The sequence below is a fragment of the Trachemys scripta genome, chromosome 16, assembly GCF_013100865.1.
Source record: "Trachemys scripta elegans isolate TJP31775 chromosome 16, CAS_Tse_1.0, whole genome shotgun sequence".
Lineage (NCBI taxonomy): Eukaryota > Metazoa > Chordata > Testudines > Emydidae > Trachemys > Trachemys scripta.
This window is the reverse complement of record NC_048313.1, coordinates 5,529,110-5,553,052: the sequence shown is the minus strand read 5'-3', so window position 1 is coordinate 5,553,052 and position 23,943 is coordinate 5,529,110. Positions and strand designations below refer to the sequence as shown.

The 23,943-nt window shown below is 56.2% G+C and overlaps 2 protein-coding genes across 2 annotated transcripts in view; both read right to left on the bottom strand.

The window, feature by feature from the left end:
• Positions 1-4,103: 4,103 nt before the first annotated feature.
• On the bottom strand, positions 4,104-14,790 carry LOC117888817 (basic helix-loop-helix and HMG box domain-containing protein 1-like). The gene is made up of 9 exons (XM_034792570.1): positions 14,559-14,790; positions 14,017-14,140; positions 13,175-13,275; positions 12,315-12,467; positions 9,436-9,512; positions 8,301-8,462; positions 7,679-7,914; positions 6,334-6,423; positions 4,104-4,858 (listed from the first exon to the last, which is right to left on the bottom strand). The coding sequence occupies exons 1-9, from the start codon at positions 14,773-14,775 to the stop codon at positions 4,660-4,662; spliced, it is 1,359 nt and encodes a 452-aa protein (XP_034648461.1). The 5' UTR covers positions 14,776-14,790; the 3' UTR covers positions 4,104-4,659.
• Positions 14,791-17,281: 2,491 nt separating this feature from the next.
• LOC117888935 (basic helix-loop-helix and HMG box domain-containing protein 1-like) overlaps positions 17,282-23,943 on the bottom strand; it is a 12,346-nt gene continuing 5,684 nt past the window's right edge. Inside the window, exons 2-5 of the mRNA XM_034792730.1 lie at positions 23,461-23,543; positions 20,312-20,402; positions 19,103-19,202; positions 17,282-17,460 (exon numbers count right to left, since the gene is read on the bottom strand). Of these exons, the coding sequence (XP_034648621.1) occupies positions 17,282-17,460; positions 19,103-19,202; positions 20,312-20,402; positions 23,461-23,543 (453 nt within the window). The remainder of the gene's footprint in view (positions 17,461-19,102; positions 19,203-20,311; positions 20,403-23,460; positions 23,544-23,943) is intronic.

Below are 23,943 nucleotides of genomic sequence, written 5' to 3'. Positions count from 1 at the left end.
TCCTGAGTCCTGGTGCATAGCCCACACTCCCTCTTCATAGTGGCAGGATCCCAGCCTGGGAAAACTATGTCCTGGGGTGACCAGTGCAACTTTTCTGATGGGAAGGAAACTCAGTGTATTTAGATTATCCAAGGGAAGTTCAGAGGTTCCTTAATCCTGGTCTTTCAGCACTTGCCTGGGGACACACCCGAGAGCAGAGGGCTCTCCAATCCAGCTGACAAAGACAGAGCGCCATCCAGTGGCTGCAGCTGAAGTGAGATAAATTCAGACTGGAAATAAGGTGCCAGTATATAACAGGGATAAGAAATAACTCTCACGCTCAGAACGACTGATGCAGGGATGGGGGAGGGAGGATTCTTCATTAATGCGCGTCTTTAAATGAAGATTGAATGTTGTTCTAGGAAATCTAGCCACTCACAAGCTATGGGCTGGAGGCCGGAATCACTGGGGGGTCAGATAGGATCATCAGAATGGTCCTTTCTGGCCTCATTGTGTCTGAAAACCCGTCACGCTTGTCCCCAAAGCTCCCGACATGCCTAGATCCTAAGAGAACATAAGAATGGCCATACTTGGTCAGATCGTGGTCCATCTAGCGGCTAATATCCTGTCTTCCAACAGTGGCCAATGCCAGGTGCTTCAGAGGGAACAGAACAGGTCATCATCAACTGATCCATCCCTTCTCGTCCAATTCCAGCTTCTAATAGATTTAGGGACACTCAGAGCATGGAGTTGCATCCCTGACCATCTTGGCTAATAGCCATGGAGGGATCTGTCCTTCAGGAACTGATCTCATTCTGTTTTAACCCAGTTATACTTTTGGCCTTCACAACATCCCCTGGCAAGGAGTTCCACAGGTTGACCGTGCGTTGCATGAAGAAATACTTCCTTTTGTTTGTTTTAAACCTGCTGCCTATTAATTTCATTGGGTGACCCCTCGTTCTTGTTATGTGAAGAGGTAAATAACACTTCCTTTGTCATTTCCGCCCCCACCACCCGTCGAGATTTTATAGACCTCTGTCATATCCTCAGTCGTCTCTTTTCCAAGCTGAACAGTCCCAGACCTTTTAATCTCTCCTCATGGAAGCTGTTTCAGCCCCTTAATCATTTTTTGTTGCCCATCTCTGAACCTTTTCCAATTCCAATATCTCTTTTTTGAGGTGGGACAACTAGAACTGTCTGCAGGATTCCAGGTGCGGGCGTACCGTGGATCTATCGAGTGTCGTTATGATATTTTCTGATTATCTATCCCTTTCCTAATGGTTCCCGACCTTCTGTTCGCTTTTCTGACTGCCGCTGCACATTGAGTGGATGTTTTCAGAGAACTACCGACGATGACCCCAAGATCTCTTTCTTGAGTGATGACAGATAATTTAGACCCCATTATTTTGTATGTATAGTTGGGATTATGTGCATTACCTTGCATTTCTCAACACTGAATTTCATCTGCCATTAGCTCCCCTCCAGTCATCTGGGTCAGAGGCTGTTTTAAGCGATAGGTTACATACCACAGTTAGTAGTTCTGCAGTTTTCATTTTTGAGTTCCTCCAGAATTCTTGGGTGAATAACATCTGGTCCTGGTGACTTATCGCTGTTTAATTGACCAATGTGTTCCCAAACCCTCCTCTATTGACACCTCAGTTTGGGACCGCTGAATGAATTCATTTCGCTTCTCTGCAACACCCTTGTCTTCCTTGCGTGCTCCTTTAGCACTTCCATCGGCCAGTGGCCCAGTTGATTGTCTGACAGGCTTCCTGCTTCTGATGTACCTAAGTATTTTTTTTGCTGTTAGTTCTGGAGGCTTTTGCTAGTCGCTCTTCCAATTGTGCTGTGTGCAGCAGGGGGCGCAGGGCTGGTGTGCTTGGCAGCTGGCTGGAGGAAAGCCCCTCCAGGAGTTTGCATTGGAACCTGAGTGCGGAGCCCCTGCAGGGCGGAGGCCCAGGCAGCCATGAATTGCTCTTGCTGACGGCTTGCAGCTCGCTAATCAACGAGTTACCTTTGCTCATTCTGGAGATGGGAAACTGAGGATCAGGGACATTCATCTCCCAGCTTTTTAGGGTTCCTGATGCCAGTACTTCCCCTTGTTTGTGCCCCCCCCAAGATCTCTCTCCCCCCCACAGATCTCTCCCCACCCCCCTCCATGAGTCTTGGGTGATGCCGGGAGAGCAAAGGCCACCCAAGTTTTGCACCACTAAATGCGCCATCCTCCCAGGGGAGCCGCTGCCGGGTGAATCTCCCCCTGCAACGAGCCAGGCTGGAGGGGCTCAGCTGGGTCCTCTGCTCTCTGGGCCACGGGACACTGAGCCAAACCCTCCCCTGAAAGCTGGGGAATGTGGTCAGCGCTGGCCCCAACTCACGATCCCCATCCCCACCCGCTGGCTTCCACAGCCCCCTCTGTGGCAGGGCTCAGGCAGCCTCTATGGAACGGGGCTCCATGGTGCTCATAGCACAGCGCCTTCGGGGCGGGGAGGGGTTTTGCCATCTGCAGGACTCAAACCTGGCACCTCGGGAACGAAAAGCAGCAACTGAGGCTGGAGCAGAGTGTTCAGGGGACAGCGTCAGCAGGGCTGCGGCCTGCTCAAATTCCATCCCCTGCTTTCCAGCAGAACCCCACTCGCTGCGGGTCTTGTCAGGGCCAGGGCCGGGCTGGAATTACCTCCCAGAAGCAACCCCATCGCTCGGCGTCTCCTAACAGGCTACGTTTCTACAGGGTCCCTCTTGCCCACAGGTCCCGTGTCACCCCTCGCCATCCCCTGGACCCTGGCTGGCTGCAGCTGGGAGAAGGGGGCTCATCCCTTCCTGCCTCCCATGCGTAGACTCCCATGGCGCTCTGGTTACCTAGGGGGCCAGCCCATTACAACTCAGGGAAGAGGAACCCCCCAGGACAGCCTCGGCTTACGTCTCCAGGCGGTGGGTCCTAAATTCCAGGAGCAGCTGGTCTGGGACGTCTGTCGGGGGGCGGGGGAAGAGGACACTCTCCAGCCCCTCCCGGCAACCTGGAAAGTGACACAGCCTCCAGCTGGGGAAACAAATGAGGCTTCGGCCAAGGCGCCCGTCCCTCGGGGGCAGGGATGGTAGTAAAAAGGCCTGAGCTCTGCCCCCCAGGATCAAGGAGCAGAGTAGGGAGTAGGAAACTTCCCCCTGCAGGTCGCCTGCAACAGGCAGAGGTGAGAACCTCAGGGGGTGGAAGGCGCTGGGGTTAAGGACCTCTTCCATCGTCCACTCGGCACAGGGGCTGGCTAGCGGGCAGAGAGAGCAGGGTGGGAATTCCGGCCCAGGCCAGCTGCTGACCCCACCTCTGCGCAGCCTCGGCCCTCCTGGAAATCACGCGTGGGACCGACCTGACAGCATCACTCACCGGGCGGGCAGGCAACACCACCACCGCTGCACCAGCCGAGGACAGGGAGCACCAGAGCCAGGCTAGCTGGGGCACCGGCAGCACCGACGAGGCAGCCGCCATGGCATTAGCTGCTCAGTGCTCGGATGGGAGCCGGCCAAGGCAGACCCAGGCTGGAGTGGTGATCCAGTCGGTGCTGCTAGGGAGCGCTGAGGTGCGAGCGAGAGCCGGAGCCCTCCTGGTCACTGCAGATCCCGCAGGCAGGAGCGTGAGCCCTATTCTAGCGGCCGAGGCCCCAAGGTTCAAAGGACTGATTTCAATAGGAGTCAGGCATCAGGAACCGGGGCATGGGGCGGTCAGGCCTAGCGGTCAGAGCTGGAGCTGTGAAATGGACCCCAGGCTCAGACCCAGAAGCCGGAGCCAAGAATCCAAAGCAGGGTTCCCGGAGTGGGTTTTCCAGGTTTCCTTCAAAGCCATAAGAGCTAGAGACTCACGGGAGATTCTGGAAGACAACTAAGCAGCGTGAGTGCACCCTCCAACCAGTCCATCACGTGTCCCCAGAGCGCCCCACACTCTGGGAAACCCTTATCTAAAATATCCCCTCCTGATAGCTCATCTTCAGAAGGCAGAGATCTACCCGAGCAGCCCAACCACCACCCCTGCTGCTCTTCCTGCTTTGAATAAACCGGGAGGAGAGGCGAATGGGGCTGCCCCGGGGGGGTCTGTGAACTCGGACTGGAGCCAGAAAACCCACAAATGAGCTTTATTCTAAAACCAATAAATAAATAAATACATACATACAACAGCTGTCAATCAAACTATTCCAGCAACGAACAGAATCTAATACAAGTCTGGCCTGAATTGGTGGAGATGGTTTTCTTTTTTTGGGGGGGGGGGGGGGGTTCCTCCAATCCTTCACTTAACCATGGCTACCCCTGTGCCCAAGCAACCCTCCCTTAGCTGGTTGGACAGGGCAGTTTGGAACTGATCTACGGCCAGCCCGGGGTCGGTGCTCTCTGACTGGCACAGCGGCGTGTAGTTATGGCGGAAAACTATCAGAATAAATAGGGTTTTAATTAAAAACATGAGCCGCCCCTCCACACCCACACACAATTTCTCCTTGCCAGAGCTAAACAAGAGGCCGGTCTACAAACCCCACAGCCTGGTCTCCCAACGGCAACACGCACGGTGTAGCCCGTGCCCGTTCCAAGCACCCTTGTTCATTTCGATGGAACAACAGGCGTCTCCAAAGGAAAGGAGAGATGCCACATGAGGGGATGGGGGCCCCAGCACGCCGGGTGGGAGGGGCCCTGTGTTGCCGTCCGTCACACCGACTCCAGGGCTGGGTGATGGAGCGAGCGGGGCGCGGCTGGCGGTCCCAGGTCCCGGGAGCCGAGGGATTTCTCGGCCAGCAGCAGATGAAACGGCTTAGGAGCCTCCATCTCCTCTTCCTCCTCTCCCCCGCTGGAGAAGTCCTGCTTCACGATGCGGTTGTTCAGCCTGCTGAACCGCCGGGCCTTGACGCTGGAAGAAAAAGGTGAAATCCAACCGGACGGCTCTCTGCGCCCGTTCCCTCTATGGGCTCGTCACCGTCCGTCCCACGGGCAGTTGGCAAATGAACCGCCCGGGAGAGGTTGATAAAACTCTTCCTGTATAGCCCCGACTAGCCCAGGATGTGACAGCCACGCGCCTCGGACAGTCAGCAGGTGTAATTCAGTGGATAATAAAGGGCATTTGTGGTTGGGAGCCAGGACTCCTGGGTTCTAATCCCACCTACGGGGTGGGTGACGTAGCAAGGGGGGGTTGGGAGCCAGGACTCCTGGGTTCTAAACCCACCTATGGGGTGGGTGACGTAGCAAGGGGGGGTTGGGAGCCAGGACTCCTGGGTTCTAAATCCACCTACGGGGTGGGTGACGTAGCAAGGGGGGGTTGGGAGCCAGGACTCCTGGGTTCTAAACCCACCTACGGGGTGGGTGATGTAGCAAGCGGGGTTGGGAGTCAGGACTCCTGGGTTCTATCGCCAGCTCTAGGAGGGGAGGGGTGTCCGGTTAGAGCAGGGGGGCTGGGATTCCCCACCAGCTGAGAGGGGATTATAGTATTTATCTACGTCCCACTTAGGCTTAGTTGGTGCTATGGAATCCAATTCTAACCATTGTAGGCTCTCTGCTCATCAACATCGCCTTGGGGACTGGGGATGGAATCGGAAGCTTTTCACGTCTAGGTCCCTGGTGTGAACCCACCAGGCCAGCGGTGACTGGATCTCACTCTATTGGCTCCTATGTGTAATGAGTTAGGGGGATCTCAACTTCTAGTGGACAACTGTCCAAGTGGCAAAATCTGCTCTCCTAGGGGCCCCTGAGGTGACCCCTGTGTGGCAGGACTAAGGCAGACTTTAGGGGCACTGCGGTCCACTGGAAGGTCCCTGGACTGGGACCCAGGTAACCTGGGTTCTAAGCTTGGCTCTGCCATTGGCTTGCTGGGTGACTGGAGGCAAGTCACTGCCCCTCCCTGAGACGCTGTCTCCCCTCTCATTGCTGTCCGGTCAGGCTGCAAGCTCTTCAGGGCAGGGAATGCCTAACTCTGTGAAGTGCCCGGTGCGACGGGACCCCAATCTCGGTCACTGTGTGTCTGGGCAGCGCCCGGCGCGACGGGGCCCTGATCTCGGTCACTGCAGCGCCCGGCCCGATGGGCCCATGATCTCGGTCACTGTGTGATTGGGCAGCGCCCGGTGCGACAGGGCCCTGATCTCGGTCACTGTGCGTCTGGGCAGCACCCGGCGCCACGGGGCCCCAATCTCAGTTATTGTGTCTGGGCAGCGCCCAGCGCAACAGCGCCCTGATTTCAGTTGAGGCCTATAAATGCTGGTGTAATACAAAGAGCAGCTGTAACATTGGTCCGGAACAGCACGTGGTGGAAGTTGGCACCTTCCCCGGCAGATCTCCCCCCACACCAGACCGACTCCCACGGCTCTGGTGGGGTTCTCCGAATGCCAGCCTTACCAGTACGGCCTCCGCTCCTGCTTCGTCATGGTGCGCCACAGCTGTGCCAGCTCCCTGGTGGCTGCGGTGGACGCCATCCCCGGGCAGGCGCTGAGGGGAGAGAGCACCAGGAACTGAGCTCTCCCAGAACAGGCGTGAAGCAGCACACGTCTGCCTGACCTACCAGAGCAGGTTGCCGAGGCAATGCCCAGCAGCTGTATACACATGCCACCCGCCTTGCCTTCTCCATGGACACAGAATTTAACAAACATCCAGGGGAGCGAAACCCAAACACCTGCTCTTGCCAGCTGGTTGCTATGGACCACGGCTGCGTGCCGAGCTCTGGCAGGTCAGTCCCGCCACACGGGCACTAAAAACTCCAGCCCGGGATTGTGCCAAGGGGAAAGGAGTGGCTGAAAGGGCGTAAGGCCTGAAGGGACCGTTCTGACCATTCCAGCCAGCGCTTTGCGCTCTGAGTTGGCTCGAGTTAGAGCAGATCTTTTAGAAAGATGTCCCACCCGATGTAAAGACTCCGACCCTGGGCCGGTTGGTGCAGCGGTTAATTCTGAATTTCTCTCATTTCAGCGCCTATCTGTTAGATCTCGCTCTGCCTTTGTCCACTGGGTTAAGCAGCCCCTCGCTCATAGCCATCTCCTCCCCACAGAGGGGCTGACAGACCGGGATCAAGGTCAACGGGGTAAACTAAACCGATCGAGCTCCTCTCGCTCTGAGGCAGGTTTCCCAGACCGTGGCTCATTCCCGCAGCTCTTCCCTCAACCCTCCCCAATCTGTCAGCATCCTGGTGGAAGTGGGAACGCCAGAACTGGCCCCAGCATCCCTCTAACGGTCTCCCTGCCGTACACAGAGGTAACTGCCCTCCGCCCCGTTTCTAGGCTATATTCCCCTGCTTGTATAGCAAAGGACTGCGTTAGCTGCTGCATCGCACTAGTACTCTGTGGTCTGTCTGTCTCCATCAGGTGTCTCTGGTCTGATACTTGGCGTGTCAGCTCTTTGGGACAGGGACTGTCTTTGTGTTCTGTGTTTGTACAGCGCCTGGCACAACAAGGGCCTGGTTTGTCACTCGGGTGCCTAGGTGCTACGTAATACGCCTAATAGCAATAAACAATGTACAGCGCCGGGCATAATGGGATTCTGGTCCGTGACTGGGGCCCCTAGGCGTTACCGTAATAGAAATAAGAAGGAGCAGTGAGAACCCGTAGCTTACCTTCCCTGAGTCCTGTTGAAGCCAGCGAAACCTAGAGCCCACGCTCAAAATTAATGGTCATGCTTTGTGGTGGCTGGACACGCGGCCAGCCGGGCCAAGCGCCTCTCTCCATCCCGTGACATAGCGCCCCCTGCTGCTTACCGGATGTATTGCTTGCGATTCAGCCGGCAGAACATGATAAAACCATTGACGCATTTCTTCTTCAGCTGCAAGGGGGACCGGGACCTGCCGGAGGCCTCCGGCTGCCGCCCGCCTTCCTCCTTCTTCCTCTTCCGGCCGGCAGCGGGCAGCGGCTTCGTCCGCTTGTAAGGGATCCAGGTGCTGTCGCTGTTCTCGTCGCTGGAGGACACGGAGCGAGCCGGTCCGGGGCTGGAACCCTGGGGGGGCAGAGAAAGGGGGGGGGGGGGGGGGCAAACACGCAGGCAGGCCCCTGAGATTGGGACACGGGGGAAAGGAAGTGGCATGAGCCCCACTGGGGGATGTGTGCCGAAATCTCCTAAGCAACTGTGGAAGGCTCAGCCTTGGAGTGGAAGAGAGAAAACACCCAAGCGGGCTCCGCTTCCAGCCAGATCAGAGGCTCGGTGTCTCATCCAGTCCTTATCCAGCCACGATGTACATCTGCCCTTTCCCATTCTGTTACCCTAAGATTGCAAGATTTCAACTCCTGCCCCCACAAACCCATCTTCTCCCCACTTTCACAGTCTACAGGGCAGCACCGTGACCCCGGCTTCCTTCCCTCCCACCCCCCACCGCATCCTCTCACCTCCTGGAGGAGCTGCCCGCTCCACACCCCCATGAACTCCGTCACTCCCGAGCTGGGGCTGGAGTCGGTTTTACTCGCCTCGCTGTAGGAGAGGTAGCAATGGTCCAGCGAGAAGGCGGACTGGAAGAGGTTGCGGGCGTTCAGCGGAGTGTCCGGAAGCGTCTGATGAGGGTCGAGGTGTGAAGGACGAGGGGGGGCGGGGGGGAGAAGAACACGGCAAACAAAAAGTTAAGGCTGAAATGTTCAGAAGGGATCTGGGAGCCTGATTCCCATTACAATGCCTGGGCTGTCCACAGGCATGTGGGAAAAGCTCGACCTGCGTCCATAAGCCTTCACTGGCCCGTCTAATCCTCCCAGGCCTGGGCTGTTCAATCTTCAGCGAGGAATGCAGCAGGTTTCACCCGCCCCGCCCCGGACGCATCCCATTCTACGGGCAAGCCCTTCTCCAATGCTCCCCCGCAGCCTCTGCTTACAGGGCTGGATTGCAAACGCCTTGGGGCAGCAAGTCTGGCTTTAGTATGGGTACGGAGAGGGCCCAGCCCAAGCGGGGTCTCCAGTGCAAATAACAAAGGGGGATGAGAACCTCGCAGCTCCAGACCCCAGCGGCAGGGCAAAGCTCCCCGCAATCACCTCCACCAGCACCCCCCATGGAGGGGGGTCACACGACTCATTCGACCCTTGGCCTCTCTCTCTACAACTGCCCCCATGGAGGCCCAATTAACACCAGCTGCGATGGTGGTGGTGGGGATAGCGCCCGTGCCAGTGGGTGACCACTTCACAAAGGCCACCCACAGCCAGCAGTTAAGAGCAACCTAGTGGACAGAGCCTTGGACGGGGGCTCGGGAGAGCTGGCTCTATTTCCGGCCCTGCTGGGTGACCTGGGACAAGTCATTTCCCTGCTCTGTGCCTCAGTTTCCCCATCTGGAACACTGGGATAATGGTTCTAGCCCTCCTTTGTGCAGCACTTTGAGACCTACTGACGCTAAGGGCCGTTATTATTATCATCCACATCCGAGCCTGACTTTATAGCACCAGAGGAGGCTGTGTGACAATATGCAGCCGGGAGGCGGGTTCTGCCTGCTAACAAGGACAGGGACCAACGGGGGACTCAGGAAGGGGCTCCCCCTCTGCCTACCTTTCTCAGCAGGGTCCCAGTCAGGCTGTCAGAGGAACCAGCCGAGTCTGGGCTCAGACACATGTCCTCAAACAAACCTGCCGAAGAACGAGACGTACCCCTTCTAAACAAGTAACATCAGAGCAGACCTTCCATGGCCTTCCCCCGGCAAGGACCCCGGCCAGGAAAGAGGGGAGCCCCCCCGCCAAAGGCCACGTTGCAGGGTAGCAATGGTTTTAATGATTTCCTCTTGCCACATGCCCTTCTCTGCACACACACCAGCCAGTCGCTAAGGGTCCGTCTACACTGCAAGCGGAGGTGGGAGTGCCGCACGTATAGACGCCCCTGGGGCTAGCTCTGAATTTGCTGGCTCCATTAAAGCCAGCGGTGAAGCTGTGCCTGGGAGGCTGGGTATGTACTTGAGCGACTAGTCTGAGCTGCTGTGGGATTCCCGGCTATCGCCGTCCGAGCCAGCTAGAGCAAAGCGAGCGCAGGGATGTCTGCCCGGGCTGCAGCCCGCCCCATGACTGCACTGCAGATAGACCCTCTGTAGCTCATTAGCCTAGGGATGAAACACTTAGGGTGTGAGAGGGCCAGGGTTCAAATTTTGGTGGAGGATGGGACAATGGGGGGAGAGGGGAGGGAAATTTCTGGCCCAGGTCAGACTGGATGCTAAAAAGGGTCCTTTTCCCCTTGCCACTGTCTCCAGGATCCCACACGGCCCACCGCAGAGAGGATCAGACACTCGGGATGGAAGCTACCACAACCTGCCCTTGGCTGCAGCGGGACTCCACCTGCAGGGGCTGTATCTCTCTTTCTGACTCAGCCCGGGGGGCAACCAAAACCAAAGCAGGGAACGAGCCAGGAGCCAAAATCCGAACCGACTAGCTGTGCAGTCTCGAGTTTGGGACCTGATTTCCAGCATCTCGGGCGCCGGCCAGCTCTGCAGGGATGCTCGGCTCAAGGGACAACAAAAGGCCAGTTAAGTTCGTGGAGAAGAATTTCAGTCAGTCTCCGATAAACCCACACCAGCACCAGCAGCAGAGCCCGCTGCACAGAACAGCCTGGGTGCTCGGTGCAGCGTCCCCGGGGCTCAGGGGATAAGGCAGCAGCATCTCTCTAAAGCAGTGGCTCTCAAACTTACCTGTTCAGGCCCCCGTTCTCTGTATCGATAGTCGTTTACATGTCCCCCACCCCCACACAACTACATATGCCGTCACCCAGCTCTGAAGGCAGAGGGGAGAGCAGCGGCTGCTGGCCGGGAACCCAGCTCCGAAGGCGGAGCGGAGAGCAGCGGCTGCTGGCCGGGAACCCAGCTCCGAAGGCAAAGCCGAGAGCAGCGGCTGCTGGCCGGGAACCCAGCTCCGAAGGCGGAGCCGAGAGCAGCGGCTGCTGGCCGGGAACCCAGCTCCGAAGGCGGAGCCGAGAGCAGCGGCTGCTGGCCGGGAACCCAGCTCCGAAGGCGGAGCCGAGAGCAGCGGCTGCTGGCCGGGAACCCAGCTCCGAAGGCGGAGCCGAGAGCAGGGGCTGCTGGCCGGGAACCCAGCTCCGAAGGCGGAGCCGAGAGCAGGGGCTGCTGGCCGGGAACCCAGCTCCGAAGGCGGAGCCGAGAGCAGGGGCTGCTGGCCGGGAACCCAGCTCCGAAGGCGGAGCGGAGAGCAGCGGCTGCTGGCCAGGCGCCCAGCTCCAAAGGCAGCACCACACCAGCAGCAGCACACAAGGGTGGCAATGCGAAAAGTGATATTCATCAATATCACTTTCCACAGCAGACTAAGGCCTGGTCCACACTAACCCCCCACTTCGGACTAAGGTACGCAAATTCAGCTACGTTAATAACGTAGCTGAATTCGAAGTACCTTAGTCCGAACTTACCGCGGTCCAGACGCGGCAGGGAGGCTCGCCCGTCGATGCCGCGTACTCCTCTCGCTGAGCTGGAGTACCGGCGTCGACAGCAAGCACTTCTGGGATAGATCTGGAATCGATTTATCGCGTCTAGACAAGACGCGATAAATCAATCCCAGAAGATCGACCACTTACATCTGGACCAGGAAATAAGTATAAAAGTACCCTTAAGTGCCCTACTGCCACCCTTACTTCTGTTGTGCTGCTGCCTCCCTGGGGCTGACAGCCAGAGTCTCGCCACCTGCAGATAAGGGATTTGGAGGAGGGAAAGGAGAGAGCCTCAGCGGCAGGGCTCCAGCCATCACCTTTATCCCCACCTCCCCAGTGTGCATGGCACAAGCCCCAGCCACCCAGGGCTGACCGCCAGAGCTCTTCCAAAAAAAGCACACAGCTCGCACGTCCCTTGACACATTCCCAGGCCTCCCTTCGGAGGCCTGCCCCACAGTTTGAGAACCACTGCTCTAGGGGCGTCTTCCCACTGGAAAGCGCAGTCTGGAACTTCCCTTGCACTGTAGCACTGTCCACTCAGGGCATAACTGCGCAGTAAGCGGGTGCACTGCAGACTCACACCCTAGCTTGCGACACAGTAACTCGCCACGTAGACGTGGCCAACCAGCTCCTTTGGCTGAAATCGTACAGGGCCAGTCCCTGCAGCCGAACCTCTGCTGAAGCCTGTGGCATCTGGAAGGACTGCGTAGGGCGTCTGACACAAGGGGGCCCCGATCTCGCTTTTGGCACTTCTCAGGGAGAGCGTGACTGGCGGTGGGGGAATCCAACCCCCCACGCGGTCCCCACTTGGCATCCCAACGACACCCCCACACGCTGCAATGACAGCTGTCCTTTCTAAGGCACGCTGCGCAGCTCTCACTCGCTCCCCGCCTCTCTTCCGCGCCACGGTTCGTCGCTCGCCTGCCGGGAATCACCACGGTACCGCGACCGATCCTGGCAAGTCCCTCAGACCCCTCCGGCCGCAAGGAGGGACGCGGACACCCCTTTACCTTGGGACAGCTCCTCTGGCCCCTCCTGCAGAACGTGCCCGGGAAGCAGCCGTCCAGGAGAGGAGAATAGCGAGGGGCTCAAGCCCAGATCCTTGCTGGCCCAACAAGCCCGGATTTGGCCTCCGCTCCCGGGAGAGCACAGAAGCAAGCTCTCTGCGAAAACCAAAACATAATTTACATAGGAATCTCACCGGCTACGTTTCCGCTACCCACTGTCCCCATTCCCCATAATCTGCCAGGAGAACCTGGACTGCTCCACAGTCTTCCAGGAAATGGACTAACTTGGACCACTAAGATGCTGCTGGATTTATTATTTAAAGGACGCTTGTTAACTTCCTCTACCACTTGTCAGCTGGGACCTACAATCTCTGCCCCCACTCCCCCGCCCCGATAATCAGAGGTTATGTTCTCACTTATTTAGCCCCTTTAATAACTGATGCCCTGCATGACCTCTGCAGGTTCAGGGTTTTCTCCCCAGGTTACGCAAATAACGAATGTCGAATTTTGTTATGTGCTACTTCCATCTTGTGCCTGTGTTTCCATGTGTTGTGTTTCCTTGTGTGTTTGTATTTGATATAAAAACAAAAAAGTTTTAAAAGGACGCATGCAGCTGATACGTCCATATCCCGTCTCCCAACTGTCTGTAAATGAACACACTGTGCTGTTAGACCGGGGGACTGTTCAAGTCTGAAAGTGCTGATGAGGGCGGTCTCCCGGAGCCTGGACACACAGATGCTTGGTGCCCAACACAACCGCCTTGGCGGGTGCTACTTAGCTACATGAAGAGCAGCGATCCGGGGCAGCCTAAGGGGCCTTTGCCATCTCTGCACGCTATGGCCCTAGACTACGGCAGTACTCACCATGGGAACTACACACAGGGGACTGGGTTGAGAGCCAAGGACCAGCATCCAGCCCATCCTCCTCTTCCTCCCCGCAGGAATAATACTGCACCAGCTCCTGCCTGGAAGAGCAGTTTAGAGACGGCCTTGGATTGCAGCTCTGTCTCCCCTCTCCCAGAGTCCCCGACAGAACTGCTCTGCGCTGCTGGCCGCAAGGGGCTGGACCAAACACGTTCTGCTTTAAGAGCAACTCCTAGTGTCCTAGGGGGCAGCTGTGCAGTGGGGTAGGGCGTACCCCAGCTTCCTGGAGATTTTCAGCTGCAGCCTCCCGCCCAAGGAGGGTCGGAACTAGGGAGACCTGCTCTGGGCACTATGGCTAAACCTCTTTGAGAAGTGCTGGCCGGGAGCAGGCCTCTCCTTCTGGCTGTCGGCAGGCTAGAGCCGAGCCAGCAGGCAGGCGGCAGAGAACCCACCTGTATGCGAGACCCAGCCTCGCCTTCCGCCAGGTACGGCCACGGGAACCTTTGCCAAGCACGCTGGGGACGCTGTAGGGAGTGGAGCAGCATCAGGCTAGTCCAGTCTAAGTTTCTCCCAGCACTGGGCACTGTGGGGAGCAGGGGAGGTCCACTGGCTGGGGGCAGAGCTCTCAGCTACTCCAGTCCCAGCCTCCCCCAGCAGGGGGCACTGTGGGGAGCGGGGCAGAAGAGCTGGCTGTGGAGGGAGCCCCCAGCAGTAATCTGGAGTCAGGGTTTGAAAACGCTGCACACTGGCTGGATAGCGGCTCCAGGTGCAAATTGGCAGAGCCGCGTTGAAGTCACCAGAGCCACAAGTTTCCATGGTCAAGCTCCCCCACCAGCTCTTACCCCAGCAATGCAAGGTCCGGCCCGTCGTACCGACGCTGCTCCCGGTAACTCAGCTGAGCCTCGCAGGTAGAGCAGATGTCATCCTCCTCCTGGCTCTCCTCTCGGTCACACCCTACGCACCAATCTGCAAACGCACATGCACGCTTTGGTCCTGCTCCACCAGACGCCGCGTCCCCCAGCAGCGGAGACTCAAGGTTACAACGGATCCAGCCCTGATGATGGACGCTACGGCCGTGGCTTCTTATAGGAACGGGGCCAGATGCTCCGTGAGTGGAAATGGGCAGTGGGGAAATAATAACTCACACCAGCTGGGGATCCGGTGCATCATCTCTGCTAACGAGGGCCTAGATTTCACCCACACCCTGTGTTGCCACAGACGCCGGTGCACGGTGAGGGCTGATGCTCCCCAGAGTCCCGTGCACATTGAGCGTGGCAGGGGTGAGACGCTCCCTTGCCCCGAGCGACGGGCGAGCTCCCATCGGCTCCCGTCTCACACCCACTCCCGCAGGAGGCGCCCGGCAAAGGACGGAGAGGGACCGCACCTGCTGCACAGCCGGGAACGCTGCCTTCAGCCCTGTCCAGGAAGGCGCTGCCTGTGGGCCGGCGAGACCTCAGCGCCGGGTCCCTTCGGCTGAACTGAAACGGAAGCTGCTTCATACCAGGAGAAAGCACGGCCCCTTCGCCTGCCGCGTGCAGATCCACCTCCGTGCGCCGCCCAGGCTGCCAGGGTGATTCCGCCAGGCTCAGGCTCCGACGCATCTCCTTGTTCGCCCCCCGCCGCTCTGTGAAGGCAAAGGGCACAGTAATCTAGGCGGGGCCGTGTGTTGCCTAGGACATGGGGCCAGGTGAACCCCGAGCTGCATCGCCACACGGTACAGCTCCGGCACGAGGGACATTTCACCTGCCCTGGGCACCCGTCAGCTCCAAGCTCAGCTTGTGAGCACCCCCCTTCCCTGAGAGCGCCAAGGTAACACCACTGCGCCGCACGCCACCCCAGGCTTCCCGGACATCAGCTCAGCAAGCTTCACAGATTACCGGGAGCGAGGGAAACGCTAACAGGCCAGCTGGAGAAACTGACACACGGAGAGATTGAGGGACATGCCCACAATCACAGAGCAAGTTAGTGGCAGAACTTGGACCAGAACCCAAGAGTCCTGCCTTCCACTACCATGCTCCAACCACTAGACCCCACTCTCCTCCCAGAGCTGGGGAGATAACCCTGGAGCCCTGGTCCCAGACCCCACTCCCCTCCCAGAGCTTGGGGGGTGGCGGGGTCCTGGCTCCCAGCCCCCTGCTCTAACCACTAGACCCCCTCTCCTCCCAGAGCTTGGGGGATGGTGGGGTCTGGCTCCCAGCCCCCTGCTCTAACCACTAGACCCCACTCTCCTCCCAGAGCTGGGGAGAGAACCCCGGAGTCCTGGCTCCCAGCCCCCTTGCTCCAACCACTAGATGCCCTCTCTTCCCAGAGCTGGGAGGAAAACCCCAGAGCTATGGTCCCAGCCCCCTGCTCTAACCACTAGACCCCACTCTCCTGTCAGAGCTGGGGAGAGAAACCCGGAGTCTGGACTCTCAGCCCTCCCCCTACTCTAAGCCACACTAATTATTTCCCTACATCAGCCCTTTGCTGGGTCAAGCAACCCAAAGACCCAGCGACACCATTCCATGGCAAGAAACCCAGGAGGTGAGCTGGGATCCTGACCCTTACGGGGGTGACACATGCAGGGGACAGGGGGAGGATGGGGTGGGAGAGTTTTGCACAACTGTAATAGCAGCCCCGGCTAGCCACACTCACCGATTGACGCTCTGGAGGTAACCTCAGATCTGTGACACCGAGGCTGTGTCTACAACGCAGCTGGGGGGCGTTCTTCCCACCTCACGCAGACGTACACATGCTAGCTCCGCTCGAGGCAGCGTGCTAAAAACAGCCATCTGGCTACCAGGGCACAGGCATGGGCTAGCTGCCTGAGGACCACCTGGTCCAAGATCCTAGGGGAGCACACCGGCTTGAGCAGAGCTAGCACGTGTGTCATGGAATCAGAGAAATGTCCAACTGAGAGCTCATCGAGCCCAGACCAAGCAAACCTAGACCAGCCCTGACAGGGGTTTGTCCAGCCTCTTCTTAAAATCCTCTCTGGACGCGGATCCCACAGCCTCCCTGGGAAGCCTGTTCCAGAGCCGAACTCCCCTGAGAGCTGGAAAGCTTCCCCTCATCTCTCACCTAAATCTCCCTCGCTGCAGATTAAGCCTGTTGCTTCTTGTCCAACCTTCAGTGGACACGGAGAACAATCAATCCCCGTCCTCTGTATACCAGCCCTTAACGAATTTGACCACTGTTCTCAGGGCCCCCTCAGGCTTCTTTTCTCAAGACTAAACGTGCCCAGTTTTTTTTAACCTTTCCTCCTAGGTCAGGTTTTCGAAATCTTGGATCGTTTTAGTCTCTCTCCTTTGGACTCTCTCCAATCTGTCCACATCTTTCCTACAGTGCAGCCCCCAGAACTGGACCCAGTGCTCCAGTGGAGGCCTCACAGTGGCGGAGCAGGACAGTTACCTCCTGTGACGTACATCCGATACGTCTGTTAATACGCCCAGAACGGTATTAGCCTGGTTAGCCGCCGGACCACATCGCTGACTCAGATTGCATTGGTGATCCATTATGACCACGGATCCTTTACCACAGTCCGACCGCCTAGCCAGTTGGTCCCCGTTTGGTAGCTGTGTGCTTCCTAAGTGCAGCACTTTGCACTTGTTTTTATTGAATCTCATCTTGTCGCATTCCGACCGATGCTCTAATTTGTCAAGCTCGTTTTGAATTCTAATCCTGTCCCCCAAAGTGCTTGCGACCCCGCCCGCCCGCGCCAGCTTGGTGTCGTCCGCAAATTTTATAAGCATCCTCTCCTCTCCGTTACCCAAGTCCATAATGAAAATACTGAATAGCAGTGTACTGTGTACATCTACCCGGGCTGCGAATGATACCTCCCAGCTGCAGTGTGGATGTACCCCGAGTGCTGTAGGGCCTTCCTAGGGGGAAATGGCCAGTGACTTTCCAGCTGGGGGTCCGGTGCGCCGCCCTGCCGAAGGCAAGGGGTCAGGATGTTCAAAATGAAGTCAAAAGCCAGGGTTGGCCAAAGCGAAGCAAAGAGGGGGGTCCAACCACTGGAGAAGAGCTGCCCCTCCTAAGAAATTTCCCCTTGGTTGTCCCAATGCAGCAGAGATGGGCTGTCCCACAGGAAAGAGGGGGAAGGAGCGATTGCTCTGCAGAGCGAGGCTAGGGGGAATGGCTGCTGTCCCAACCTGATCTGCGGGATCGCTTTCCTTTGCAGGGTTTCTTGCCAACGTTCAGGAGCTTGGCTCTCCTCCTCCGCGGGGTGACGGGCGGAGTGCCATCTCTGCACCCTCGCTGACAGGCGGACATCTCCGCACATGTGGATGCGCCCGCTCCAAATTCTGTAGGATGAGGGGAGAGCAGAGCAGGTCAGAACTCCCCCAATCCAGCAACCACTTCAGCTCACAAGGATCCCGGGACGAAAAGGAAGAGAGAAAAAAAAATGCAGCTTCTGACGATCCCTCAGCTTGTGTAGATGTACACGTTAGTCCTGCTCAAGCTAGTGCAGTGGCTCTCAACCTTTCCAACCTACTGTACCCCTTTCAGGAGTCTGATTTGTCTTGCATATCTCCAAGTTTCACCTCACTTAAAAACAACTCGCTTACGAAATCAGACATCAAAATACAAGTGCCCCAGCCACACTGTTACTGAACATTTGCTGACATTGTACTTACTTTTCAATGTATACTGCGGCATTTCTCAAACTGGGGTCCGCGGGCCCTGCTGATCAACTCCTCCCCCTCCCTCCCAGCGCCTCCTGCATGCCGGGGAACAGCTGTTCAGCGTCGTGCAGGAGGCGCTGGGAGGGAGGGGGAGGGGGAGGGGGAGGAGCGGGGACGGGGTGCGCTCGGGGCAGGGGGCAGAAAGAGGCGGGGAGGGGGGGGGGGGGGGGCAGGAGGGGGGGGGGGGGGGACCTGGGGGGAAGGGATGGAGTGGGGGCGGGGCCTGGTCTTGGGAGTCCGCGAAAACCTTTTAAATGAAAATGGGTGTCTTTGGGTTGCTAAAGTTTGAGAACGGCTGGTGTACAGTATACAGAGCAATGTAAACAAGCCATCGTCTATATAAAATTGTAGTTGGTACTGACGTTGCTAGCGTTTTTATGTAGCCTGTTGTAAAACTAGGCAAATATCTAGATAAGTTGATGTTCCACCTGGAAGACCTCTGTGTACCCCCAGGGGTTCGTGCCACGGATTGAGAACCACTGAGCTACTGCACTAAGAACAGCAGTATGGCCGGACGGCACGGCATAGGTTGCCACCCGAGTACAGACCTTGAGATTCGGACGGGGCCGTACTTGGAGCGGCCAGCCCGTCCCAGCACCCACGATGCCGTGGCCACGCGGCTATTTTTGGACTGTTAGCTGGAGCGGCGCTAGCCCGTACGTCTCTCTGAGCTGGGAATTACACCTCCCAGCTGAAGCGCGGATGAACCCAGAGTCAGGGGAGCCTGTCACAGCCACAGTGCCCTCGGAGAGCGGGTCTGGAGACGGAACCGATCCCTCCTGGGGCAGCCACGCGAATGCAACACCAGTACAGCAGCATTCAAAAGTCACCACCCTGTGCAGCCGTTTGGTGGCTCAGGTGAACCGAGTGGCGAGGGGTGGCCCATTCCAGATCTTGCCTCACAAACGGCCCCCTGGATCACTGTTTCAGTGGAAAGGCCAAGGACTGAATGGGTCACAGAGACCCAGGGCAAGGTCAAGAGGGGTGGCTCCCTGTCCAGGGGAATTCTTATCACCTTCCAATGGGCTTCTCAAAGCTCCAGTTGGTTTGCGTTACAATATTTTCTGTGTTTATCTCCTACTCGGAAGCCCCCCATCGTCCCTCTGGCTGAGCAATGCACATACGGCAGATCTCCTCTCTGGGTTATCCCACATCCCTGCTGCGGCCCGTGTCCCTACACCGTCCCTTGGCTTCCCTCCACGCAACAGCTCACGTCCCTTGCTCTCTCCCCCGTCTCCCTTCACTGCCCGCGATCCCTTACCTTCTTTCTCCCCATGCCGGAGCTGGAGCAAGGTCCTGGCAGTGCTGATGCTCGCCTGCAGATGCTCAATGTAGCGGAGGACGCGCAACAAGATTTCCTTCTGTTTCAAAGGGAACACACACTCAGGGAAAGGTGTTGTACTCGCAAGGAGCGTTGGTGGATGCAACACCTGTGGCAAGACATGAATTCTACCAACAAAATCCACAGCCACTAACGTCTCTGGCCTTCCACAGCCGAAGAATGGCTGGGAACCTTCTCCGATGCTTACTCGGTAATTATGAGTTACACCTTCTAGTGTGTGTGTGTGCACCTGCGTAAGACACACCCGTCTGCAAAACAAGACCATGGGGGGGGCTGGTTGGCTCACGGGATGGGACATGGAGTCGTTTACCTCTAGACTGCCCAGTTCCCACTTAACTCAATTCACTGGTGACCCAGACAAGGTGCCATGGGACGGCTGTTGTGTGAATTAAGTTGCTCTTCTGCCCAGTTCAATGAGGGTAAGTATCCACATCACAAAGGGCTGGTACGAGCTGGAAGACTCAGCAGAGAAACCAAGGACTGTCATCAAGCTCCCGTTTCGTCCTTAATGGTGGGTCCCCCCAGAACAGAACTGAGGCAGGTGAACAAGGCGTGAGTGTGGGGCCAAGTGTCCCCTGCAAATGTCTGGGCCGCAGATGTTGAGCGGATACAGAACGTCAGCCTCCAAGGCTGCAAATCCAACAGACCCATCCACAAAACGTTTGCTTTTTAAAAACCCCACAAGGACGACTTCAGTGAGGAAATTCTTCTCCTTGGTTTATTCTGGGATGGGGTTGGCAGCCTGCATCTAAGACCCAGCGTCTAAAGGCTCATCTGCAGGGGAAATTCACCGGAATAGCAATTCCAGAATAGTTCCCCCTGTGGACATTGTATTCCGGAATAATTAGCGTGCTTCTGAAACAGAGTCATTATTCTGGAATAAGATCGCATAAGATCGCCCAGCTGTTTGTTCCCTTCAAGAAGCCTAGAGGTTTAGCAGCAACAAGGCTCAAAGCCTCTCTTCCTCCAATAGACTGAAGATCTCAGAGCGGGGCTGGCTTCCATCCCGCCTCACCTACGCTTTCCCTGTGTCACATTATTTCTTTAACATGCTCCCTTGCCTCCCTCTGGAACGTTATACTTGGGGAAGCAGCCGTCGGGGCAGCAGCCTGCTCCGGCCGGCAGTACCTTGGTCAACTTTTTGTAGCTGGTATGCAGAGGAACGGGTAGCATCTGAGTCAGCTCTCGGAGCGTGTTGGTGTAGTTACCACGTCTCTTTCTGTTCAGGGATAAAAGAAGGTCAAACAGTCGCTTCCGAGCCCGCTGGCAAAAAAGCCCTTTCTGGTAATGCTCCCCTCTGACAAACTGCAAAGCTCGCTTAGCTACATAGCCGAGTGGCACAGGCGTAGCTCAGGGATGAGGCAGGAAACTGCAGACGAATGGCCTGCTCACACCAGCACGTTTTCACACTGTAGTAACAGCTGCCCCAGCCCAGATCCTCAAAGGTATATAGAGTTAGGCCCCTACATATTTTTGTGGAACTGGGCCTGGGTACTATCATTCAACTGGCAGATATAAACTTATGCAGGCAACTTTGACCACGGCATTTCCTGACTGCTGAGCACTTACTACTTTCAGGCTTCACACCAACTGGGTAGCCGTCAATAGAGGTCGCACAGGCAGTCGAACAAGCACTGGACTGGCACTCAGAAGTCCCGGGTTCTAGTCCTGGCTTGGCCACTGACCTGCTGTGTGAACGTGCGCCAGTCCCGTCACTTCCCTATGCCTCAGTTTCCTCCTCTGTAAAATGGGGATAATGAGATTGGCCTCCTTTGTAAAGTGCTTTGAGACCTACTGCCGGAAAGAGTCCCGTACACCCATACGGCTTATTCCCCTTCTCTCACAGGAATCAGTAGAAACACATTTATACCGAAATCACTGCATTCATGCTAGGAGCGTCCCGATTTAACTAGTCCAGCACAGTTCAAGCAACACAACTTTTGTGTGGAGACGAGGCCTCACGGACTGGCCCTCTCACTGGAACACGCGAGTTCTGGTGAGGATGCACAAGAAGGAACTGTATCCATCTAGCTCCCTCCTGGGCTATGCCTTCACTGTGAAAAGAGGGGAGTTTTTTCATGGAGTCCGCTATCTTTGTAAACTCCTCGTGGAGACAAGGCACGGGGAGTCTTTACCTTGATGTAGCTAGTTGAGATCAACCCTATATCCCCCACCTGAAGTTGACCTGAACTGGCTACCCCCAGGTAAAAACTACATGAGGTCAGACTAGTTGATCACAATGGTCCCGTCTAAACTAGGAGTTTATAAAGAGATTTCTAGATTCCAAGGCCAGAAGGGACCACTGTGACCCCCTGCATAACACAGGTCAGAGAATGTCTCCAAAGTAATTCTTATAGCAGATCTTGCCAAAAAAACAAACAAACAACCCATCCAATTGCCAGTTATGGAGAACCCACCACGGCCCTTGGTAAATTATTCACATGATTAATTGCGCTCACTGTTAAAAATTTAAACCTTATTTCCAGGCTTCAACTCCCAGCCATTGGATCAGGATAGACCTTTGTCGGCTAGACTGAAGAGCCCACTATTAAATATTTGTTCACCACGTCGGTATTTATAGACTCTAATCAAGTCATCCCTTCACCTTCTCTTTGTTAAGCTAAATAGGCTGGAAACCTGCCTTATAGCGATAGACTCGAAGAGCTCAGCTTTTCGTCATTCTTGCAGCGTGACCCCTCTCCAATTTATCCACATCCTTCTTGAATTGTGGGCACCAGAATTGGACAGAATATTCCAGCAGCTGGTGCCAAATATAGAGGTAAAAATAATCTCTTTGCTCCTAGAAGAATCTATGAATCTACTCGAGAGTCCCCTGTTTATACACCCCAGGATCGTATTAGCCCTTTTGGCCACAGCATTGCACTGAGAGCTCATGTGCAGCTGATTATCCATCACAACCCCCAAATCTTTTTCAAAGTCACTGCTTCCCTGTGACTTTCGGGGTCCCCAGACACTTCCCAGGACAGAGCCCCACGTCTTGTAAGTATGGGCTGCATTCTTTGTTCAAGTTAGACAGCTAAGTTGATGGACGAACACCCTTCTTTTTGCTGTGACAACACGGCTGGGTGGGGTCTGCAGGGCTATCTGTAATAAAAACCTATTTCCGCCACGAAACCTGCATTGCTTTGTCTATATTCAGAGTTCCACCTGCTTAACAAAAGGCGCAAGTTTTAATAGATTTTTTTTATATCAGTTCAAAACCCTGTGTGGGCACTCTAAATTGGATTTAGATTTAGCCTGATTCCTTACCAAGGTAAGCGAAATTGGTATAAGCCTGGTTATAATTGAATGTAGAGAGCATCCACACAGGGTGCAACAGTGGTTAAAGCCATTTTTTTTTTTTAAGCAATTGAAAGTGAACTCAGTGCAACTATGACTATATTATTATTAATTATTTGTAGTACCACCGCACCCCGGAGCTGTACAGACACAGAAAAAGACAATCCCTGCCCCAAGCCAAGGGTCAACAGATGGAGCCAGACAGACGGACGGGAAGTATAAGGAAACGAGACAATGCCGGTCAGCACGACGCGGGCAGTGGGCTCGGCACACCAGCAGCACTTTCAGATAGGAATCACAGAAAGGAGCGTTTTAAGGTGGGTTTTGAAGGAGGCGGCTTTGCAGATATTTACAGGGAGCTCCTCCCAAGCATGAAGGGCAGCAAAGGAGGATGCACAAATATGCTTGTTGGAAAGTTTCCCTGACGGAGGCTGGCGCCATGGGCCCGCTGGAGGACGGAGTTAACAACTCGATAGCAAAGAAGAGATGTTAGGTCGGGTGGGAATGGGCCACGAAGGGCATGGAAGGTGAAGACCTGCTATAATACCCATCACTGTACTCCAGCCAGCTGACGGGGAACAGGGGCCTTTTTTTGTAGGCTAGCCCCTTTCCTTGGCGCACTGATCTCCTGATACATATTGACAATCTGGACTCCATCCGAACAACGCTTTGTCTCTAGAAATGATAGAGCTGCTCAGAGAAATCACACTGCATATATCCCGGGGGGAGCGCGAAAGCTATTTAACGCCACACAGCACAATAACACAGCACTTTAGGACAGGAAGTGAAGGCAACCCCCCTGAACTTTGTTCCCAGTTGCCAAGGGCAAAGCAGCTACAAAACGCTCTATTCTGGGACCACTCTGCACCGGCATAAGTGACTTGGGGTGTCAAGAAGGTGTTTTGAATGGGGGCAGGGGAAATCTGGTCTCTGGCCTGAAAGGGATAAGCCCTAACTGCCCTGCCCCACGTCCTCACCCGTCTCCGATGGTTCGCGGCTGGCAGCTGCTGCGGCCAGGACGCGGCTCCCAAGGGCCAGCACGCCCGACCTGACCCCACATCTGCAATGGAGAACAAAGGGAAAAAGAAGGGGAATTCCAATCGATCCCGGACCAGGAACGAGATGGGGAAACGGGGAGCCCACGTGTCGTCCCCCTACCCCACTGGACAGAGGGTGGGATGAGACGGGGGTGCAGTAAAAGGGGGTATGTCATCAGCTGCAAGAATCAGGGACAGATACACAGGAGAGGGGAAGAGAACTGAGCTGAGTGCAGGGGTGGAGAAGATATGACCAATACCAGCCTGCGAGGCTCAGGAACATAGAGGGGGGCAAATATCACCTGCTCCTTTCGGGGAGGAGCAAATATTGCACACCATGCAATAGGGAGGGGGGCTGTAATGCTGACATTAGCATGGAGGAGGGAGGCAGCTGTTACTAGACCCAGTGCTGGGGGGGGGGGG